Source organism: Miscanthus floridulus, chromosome 6 (assembly GCF_019320115.1).
Source record: "Miscanthus floridulus cultivar M001 chromosome 6, ASM1932011v1, whole genome shotgun sequence".
NCBI lineage: Eukaryota > Viridiplantae > Streptophyta > Magnoliopsida > Poales > Poaceae > Miscanthus > Miscanthus floridulus.
Genome location: NC_089585.1, coordinates 75,100,458 through 75,109,158, shown reverse-complemented (window position 1 = coordinate 75,109,158; position 8,701 = coordinate 75,100,458). Strand labels below are relative to the sequence as shown.

At 46.0% G+C, this 8,701-nt stretch overlaps 1 protein-coding gene across 1 annotated transcript; it reads right to left on the bottom strand.

The window, feature by feature from the left end:
• Positions 1-3,965: 3,965 nt before the first annotated feature.
• Positions 3,966-8,410, bottom strand: LOC136456152 (putative transcription factor bHLH041). Its single transcript, XM_066455933.1, has 3 exons — positions 8,119-8,410; positions 7,297-8,017; positions 3,966-4,910 (listed from the first exon to the last, which is right to left on the bottom strand). The coding sequence occupies exons 1-3, from the start codon at positions 8,235-8,237 to the stop codon at positions 4,422-4,424; spliced, it is 1,329 nt and encodes a 442-aa protein (XP_066312030.1). The 5' UTR covers positions 8,238-8,410; the 3' UTR covers positions 3,966-4,421.
• Positions 8,411-8,701: the final 291 nt, after the last annotated feature.

The window sequence follows — 8,701 nt, the reverse complement described above, 5'->3', positions numbered from 1 at the left end:
GTTAACACATGTAATCTTAAGTGTTTGATCATGAAAGGTGACCTTCATGAACAATGTCCTATTTGCTAACCTAAGTGTTGCTACATATTTTTGTGACTCACATCAACCAAGTACATGTTTACACTCATGATCATATGCCTATACACATGGAAACATGAAATAATAAGAAATGTTGCATATATTTCAATTAAATGTTTCAAGTGTAAATGCTCATATATGAATGCTTGATGATCATGCTCATGCTATACAAGTCAAGTTATGCAAGGCTAACACCTAGGGTGTTACAGTCTGCTCCTGATGACTGGACCTAGGCTAGGGTCTAACCCTCACACATGTCTCGCTCGCACACAAACTATTAGCTAATGATCGGACCCACCAGACAGAGTGACCAGACCCGTGGAACACCAGAGTTCGGTCGCATCAAAATTCATGCAGAGAGGTTCTAGGGCGTTCGGACCAAGTCGGGTGCCCCTGATCAGACCTAGACCTAGGGTCTGGTTCTCCTCGTCGTGCCACGTCACCCTTTCGCGCTACAATGTCGACGTCATCCCCTAATCGGACTCAATGGGCAGGGTCTGGTCCTACCACGCGCCTGGGTTCGATTCTCACTAGACCATCTCGGCCACAGCAGAACATCGACTGGACTCTAGCTGCCAGGGTCTGGTCCTAGCGCAGTCAGCGTCAGGTCCTCGAGTTTCGCCTCCTTTTCTTTTTTCTAACTCCTCAACCGCTTCACCCTTGCTTCCAAGTTGCTAACCACAAAGTGTACAACTCATGTGCCCATGTGTTAGCATTTTTTAAAGCATTTTTCATGGGTCAAATGTTAGCACACTAGGTCCCTAAATGCATATGCAAGAGTCATGTCACCTAGTGGCACTCGATAACCGCTTAGCCAAAGATTTCCCCTCTTTATAGTACGGCTATCGATCATAAACACACTCACACCCTCTATGGTGTCTTGAGTGCTAAAACAAAAACCTATTTGATACATTTGCCTTGATTTCCTTGGTTTTTGTTTTTCACTTTCTTCTTTTCCATGTTGGAGCACTTGATCTTCAAGTTTGGCCACACCATCACCATGACTAATATCTAGCTCCATCACTTGGTGTGTGCAACCCTATCTCACTCACACCACTAGATAACAAGGGTTGGTACACTAGGTTTCATCAATTATCCAAAATCAAACTAGGGCTTTCAAACATAGCTGCATCAGAAAAGGTAGCAATGTTTGTAGTCTCCTTATATTATGAAACCATCAAGTAAAGAACTAAAATATAGCTTAATGAGAACAGGATTTAAAACTCAACCTGTGGGGAAAGACCACCCTTGCAGCATTGCATTAAGAAGAAGTATCTCACGTGCAGGCCGAGAAACACCCCAAAGGTCGGTTGCCCTGGGCATGCCAACGAGCACCTAAACACTTGCATGTGACCGTGTGCATCTTGATGAAAATGACACAGGTAGTTACACGTGTAACTCAGGAATATAACCGATGAGGGATGTTGTTTAACCTAGACCTATTTAAATTCGCTCATATGGGGAGTCAAACCTAGAGGTGCTACAAGATTTAATGTTGTATCAGGTATGAGAGCATCATCCTGGTAAGGTTGTTCTTTTTATTCCGCAGCGATTGCTAGCATACATAGCTTAAATCAGAAGACTCAATGTGTGCTTGATTATTACATATGCATCCCAGGATGCCCCTCATCAAGCAAAAAAAAAATCTGGTCAATCCTCCAAGTAAATAGATACAATCCTTATACATGAACTTTAGAAAATCAAGGTTGATATATGTCTTGAGATAATTCTCATATCGACTATCAATAGAGATGGTTCTAACAATAGCAGTGCTTAAAAGCTACTCATGGACAAAAACCATGTGGGGAGAAATTCTAATGAATGCCTCAAAAAATATGATAGCATCAGAAAGAGTTTGTATGTTGGCACTAACCAAAGAACTTCAACGTGAGAAATCAAAGGGGTCGATCGCAGCAGGATCGGATGCTCTATCATAGCTGAAATCATATTCCATGTATGGTAGGATCTTCAATTTGCATTGGTCGTTTGCCTATTTGGCAGATGTTTTTTTTTGTAAGGACGGCAGGAGCTTTGCCACGATTTTTATTAGACGGGGAAAAATAAAAGGAGGTTTCGGTACAAAACAGCTACTCGACTAAGTGCTTTAGCCGTGATTCTCGAAAGAAACATCAAAATAAGATAAAAAGCCTGAAAACACCCCCAACCGAAATAAAAACCGACTGAACTGCAACTCGCTAATGCCTAACAACAACAGAGGCCCCTTAGGGAGCAACCGAAACTGATAACCATGTCGACTAACTCAAGGTCGTTGTAGGAACCATTGCCATATTGTATTGGTTGATATCATCCTTGCATAAACTAGCTACTTCTCTTGATCTTCATGTCTTCTGTTGGAAAATTCTTCTATTACGCTCCTTCCAAATATGACACCAAAAATATATAATGATTCCATCAAATATTTCTTTCTTCCTTTGTCAAAAGTCTATTTGGCAGATGTAAGAGCACTCAGTTTAAGCTTGACAATCACGCTGTGCATCCTATTGTGACTCCCACTTAGCAGATGAATTGTCATCTCCTCTAGCAAATACGCCCCCTTCAGAAGAAACTTAAGAAACTCAAGGTTCCTAGGCTTCCATAGTACCCCACAAAAGGTAACCTTCCTTATACTTGAATGCACACATTCAATATGGTAAACATCTTCCCACAACTTGAGATTGTTCATATCTGATGCTTGCTCAATTCATCACACTGCGGAATTAACCAGCCCACAAATTTTGTTAACGACAGGGCTTGCTGTTAGCAACCCGATTGTACAACCCTAATCAATTACTGATAACTGGTTCGATACAATCTGAGAAAGGAGTTTGGGAAGACAGCAAGCACGAGATTGAGGAAGTAGACTAGAAGTAGTACATCTGAATAGAAGCTAGAATCTAGGGAAGAAGATAAGCAGTAGCGGTAGAATCTGGGTACAGAGAGGGAGATCCTTGAGGAGGAAGATGAACAGTAAGAGATAATTGTTCAATCCTCCTAGTACTCATAGCTTGTGCCTTTTATACACCCGTGCCCGACCACCAAGCAGCCTTGGCCCATGGCCCATGAGGCCCAGCAACACTTGTTTTCTGACATTCTCCCCTCCTTAAAATCGGCTTGCCCCCAAGTCAATGTCACAATCATGGACTGAAAAAGCTTTAGTATATCTCTCAACTAGAATGATCCTCCGCTAAACCTGAGCTGAGAAGCAACCACCATTTGGCAAGTTGGCATCCCGTCCGTGATAGCGTGAATGATGGGCTGCTCATCTGAGTGTCTTAGCTTATTGTGCACCAATAAAGGGATAATAATAACACGGGAAGTGCTCCTCGGAGCAGCACAAGATGTTCACGACGATTGAACACGATTGATACTGGTTCAGGGGTGCAGATCGGTGTGACTTTGCACTTGCTCAAGGATACTTGTTTAATTTCCTATGTACAAAATTCCTCAGCTGACATGGTACAGAGTGCCAACATGCTGATGCCCACACTAGCTAGCGAAAAAATGTAACCAAAACCAGGCAGAGCATCTTCCATGGTCTTTCTTAAAACTTACTCTCTGAATCATCATTTAGAAGGTCATTTTAAAAAATCTCTCTTTATATCTTTTCACTCTCCAACGATTTCTCTATATTTTGTGCGTACTCTAAAGATTTAACACTGCATTCCATCTTTCGCTAGCAAGGAATTTAAAATTTGGTATGGCAATATTTAGAGGTCTAATTAAAAAAAACTGCTAGAGAGCATTTATTCATCAAAATCTTTATTTATGTAAAAAAAAGGATATAACGAGCTTTAGAGAGTTGTTCTTATAGTATATAAAAGAAATACATACTCCGGACAAATAGCGCAGTCCGGTGGCTGTCGATACATGCAGTAAAGTATGTAAGAGAGTACAACATTCATTTCATGTTTACGCATATGAACTGCTCATGGTACATTTGTTTAATTTCCTATGTACAAGATTCCTCCACCTTGGTACAGAGCGCCAACATGCATGCTGCTGCCCACACTAGGTAGGCACACGGTATCACACAACCTAAAACCACAGAGTTCCATCATATGCAACCTCTATGTGGTCGCATTACAGCAACACAGGGTTTCTTACTTGCTATTGCTAACCACAAATTATTACAGAACTCCTCTAATCCCCCGTACAATCCCGGCGTCGGTACGTTTTACCGTTTCAATATGGTCGACGACGACGATGACTGGCGAGGCTGAAGCAAGCACGCACGCACGCACGGCGATGGCGGCTGAACCGGTCGCCTCACAGCCCACAGGCAACCTTTGGCGGAAGAGCCGAGGCAGGGTCTTATATTACTCGATCGCCCCGCTAGCTCCTGCCTAGGCTGCGGCCACGAGGGGGGCCACGGCGGCGCAGGAGGCAGGTGAGGAGGAAGACGAGGTCGCGTCGTGCACGGCCTTCGTCATGGCCTCGTGGAACAGCGCCTCGTTCCAGCAGTCGCCGTCCATGATGTGCAGCTTGATGTTGGCGAGCGCCTTGAGCAGCGCCTGCGGCGAGTAGGTGTCGGCGTCGACGGACAGCACGCTGACGCCGCTCATCCAGCGGAGGCGCTCCAGGACGTGCAGCACCAGGTCCACGATGTCGCACTCCACCATCACCATCACCGTCAGGCTCACCTGCTGCTCGTCCGACGCCGCTCTGGAGATGTGAACTTTGGCTCTCCGGTGCGCCGCCGTGGCCGTGGTGCCAGCGTCCTCGCGGGGGACGTACCTCTCCAGCTTGGTGTTCTTCTCCTCCAGCTCCAACACCTGTGCCTCCAGCGTCTTTAGGTAGCTCGCCGCGTTCATCAGCACCGTCGTCTTGTCCTTCTGCGATCGATGCACCAATAGTACGTAAGCAAGGTTCAATTTTTTTTAAAACCAAAACATAAATAGAAGAAAAGAAGATTGCTGTGGTGTTATTTACAATGGTGAATTCAAAATTCTCAAAAGGTCCCGTGTATCCTGTCTAAGCTTTTATTTTCATTGGAACTACGAAGTATGTTGGAAGCTGCGGGTTGCGCGTGGATCACTTTTTTTCTTCTTCTTCTTTTGCATGCACTTCTTCCAGATTAATGGGACCAACTTTATAGGATAATAAGGATGTCAATGGAAGAGGCAATCGTCATCTCAAGCTTTGTCGCATCCACGAAAGGGAAGTTTCATTCACTGACGACTGGCTAATCTGCTTTGCTCGGCTGATTAGGACAGCCCATGTTAGCACCCAATCAATCAATCTCTTTCCTGTTCTATGCATTTGCAGGCAGCAGGTTGTTTCCTGGCAACCACTGAGGGCTGTAACTGTAGAGTAATGTAGACGATGGTGACTTTGTTCATCTTATTGTCGTTGTTGCTTGTTCCGCTGCACCTACCCTGCTATCTTCAACTTGCATTTTGTGGACCATATTGGTGTTGGACACCACCAACAAGGTCCTCCTTCCAATCGCTTTCCACGGCTGATGTCTTTCCTTGGAAACAAGAAACTATTGACCACCCCCAACACACTTGACTTTCTAACAAGTCCTACTTTGCAACTGGCCAAAATTTATGTTTTCGTTCTCTCAAAATTACTATCATATATAAAAGTCATTCATATTTGTATATGTACAAAAAAAAAAGATATTTATGCAGTATATTACACTACAAAGATTTAAAATATGCTCAATCGCGTGCTTTCTTTCTGCTATGTGGCAGTATTCTTATTTATTTGCAAGTTGTTTATTAACTGTCTAATATTCACAATCGCATCACACATTGACTAAAAGTATTGTTATTTGTTAACAGCAAGCAAACCAATTTTGGTGAAAGGTTCCACTAGCTCCTGCAGTTTACTAATGCATAATCCTAGCATGGGTCTGATCCACCAGCGTACTTCCTCTTGGAAGCTTCCATGCCATTGTATTGGACCTTTTGTAATCCTATGGCGCTTCTAAACACCTTCCTCTGTCAATGTCCTTTTCAAGGGTTAAACAATGCTATCCTTCATCACAAGCTAGGCTGGACGTATATAGTGGCAAGACTTCCATTCTTCCAAGTCACCTTTGAAAATTTTGGAAAAGGAACAGAGCATCTATTCTCTGCCTCACAAAAGCAACGTACGGGACTTATCACAACTTTGTTGGGATGCATCCTTTTTCGACCATCAAATCGTAAAGGAACTACCCAGGATTTTTTTTTTAAATTCTTCCGTGTCATTATATATTTGTTTGTTCTAAGGCTAGACCGTGTCTCTAATAGCGCAGGTCATGTTGTTGCAACGGATCTATCCATGCATGTAAATATATAAACAACATTTGCAGATGTCTGCCTCTCTCTTGAGTGCTAGACATCGATAATAATCATCAAACAATTCTGTAGAAAAGAATATACACATGTTCTAATGGTTTATATGGATCCTAATTTAATAATAACATTGTTCGTCTAAACAGCCGTTTAGCCCGTTTAAACACCGTGTAAATGCTATACGGTGGTGCGTCATTTCCGTTTAATCACCCACTTACCCTCGTTTAATTGACCGTTTAGCCTGTTTAATGGAACATTTTCCCGAATAATGGCTAAACAATAGGTGATCGACTGTTTACCGTTTATCGTTAATACAATTTTATAACAAAGTGGATTGTACTTTTTTGAATCTTGGACGTTAGAACTATATAGCAAATATGTTATACCAATAAATCGATCTAATGGTCAATTGGTTTAGGGTTTTTATAAGGATATATGTATAGAATTTTCCACCAAGATAAAAATCTTATCAAGAGATACATAGCTTTCCTCCAATGTTGATTTAGGGCCAGTTTAGATTTGGCCTCCAGGCAATGCCTGGCCAGGCAAGGCGTCCTAAGGGTCTGTTTGGTTTTAGACTGGCCGGACTTGCCTGGAGCGTGCGTCAGTCCCAGGCGTCCGATTTCCCACGCCTGGGGACAGGATGAGCTGCCTGGCAGGCATCTGCCTGCGAGGGCTCGATCCAAACACGCCCTAAATCCAACATCCGGGGGCACTGCCTAGCCCAGGCAGCCGGACGCCGCCACCAACCAAACAGCTCCTTAGTGTTTGAATTTTTATAATCAAATCAACAAGTGAATGGTGTGGAAATTTAACTTGCACCTAAAGAATGTTAACTAGGACCTGTAGATACTAGTGTAAAAGGAAATATAATTGAATGGCAGTAGTAACAATTTAGGAAAGGAGGTTTAATTTGGACGATGAATGAATATACCTTGGAACAGGGTGGGAGGAGCGACCTGAGCGTTTGGAAGCTGTCGTTGAGCTTCTCCCGCCTCTTCCTCTCGGACATCATGTGGTACACCTGGCTGCTATTGTTGCTGTCCTGCTGCTGCTGCCATGCGGCGGCGCTGGTGGACCTCTCCGGCGCCACGGCGAGGCTGCTGCTCCGGACCGTGACGTGGTTGGCGCTGTCCCCGCGGTGTAAGTGCAGGCGCGGCTGCACGGCGGCGGCGGCTCTGTGCGGCGGCGACGAGGACTCGGAGGAGGAGGGCGACGCGGAGGAGAGGACGGCCATCATGGCCAGCATGATGGCCTCGTCGTCCCCGGCGAACGGGTCCTGCTGCTGCTCCAGTGGCGGCGCCGGCGGCAGCGGCGCGGCGTGCGGCGGCGAGAAGATGGCGGCGGGCAAAGCCGCAGCGGCGTCGTCGAGCGGGAAGAAGGTGGAGGAGGAGCCCCCGCTGTCGATGGAGAGGGAGCGCTTGGAGGACAGCGACGACGATGAGTACACTGGCTGCTGCTGCTCGTCTTGGGGCATCGTCATCAGGCGGCGGTGGTCGTTGTCGTCGGCGAAGAAGCCGCTCGTGTCCATGCCATAATCCGCCGCCTTGCTGGCGCTGGCGGCTGCGTTGGCGGAGGCCGCCGCCGTGAGGTCGATGTCGGCGACGCCGAAGCAGCTAGCGGTGTCGTCGCCGGCGAGGAAGCTGGCAGCGCACCTGAACGGTCGCATCCACAGAAAAGCAAGGTTCATTCGAGTCATCTCCAATTAAAAAGCTAGCAAGGAGGAACCAAAGAACGCTAGTACTACTGCACATACTCTGCCAGAGCTGGCCAGAATGGGTCATCATGGCCATGGAGGTCAGGGGCAGGGTGGAGGCCTTCGATGTCGCCAGCCTGCAGCTGCAGGTCCAGGCCGCACCACACTTCATCATCCATGGATGGATGATATGTGCTGATGGATTGAGCAAAGAGATGGTGGTGGAGCTGGAGCGGGTGGCGGCGGGCCGGGAGTGAGATGGCGAGCAGCGAGGCAGCTGCTTTATCTGCAGCGGAGCGGAGCGGAGGGGGAGTTGGTGTTTGTATCTAGACTTCCAGTTGCAATATTATTTTATTTCGTCATTTTGTAAGGTAGAGGACACAGGAGGTAGCAGATGCAACTATGCAATCGGCAATCCAATAAATGGGTGATGGTTATAATTATTTTCGGGAAAAAAAAGTATTCCTGTATATACTACTCGAGTAGTATTAGAGGTAGGGATCAATGCAAAGCGAGAGTGGAATAGTCGGTCAAAGTCGTGGGTGGCGGTGCATGCTTGCGCGGGCGAAGGCGAAGCTGCAGCGAAGGCCGGTCAAATTCGGAGGCAGGCATACTCGGATGCCCGGATCGGTTCATGTTCGGA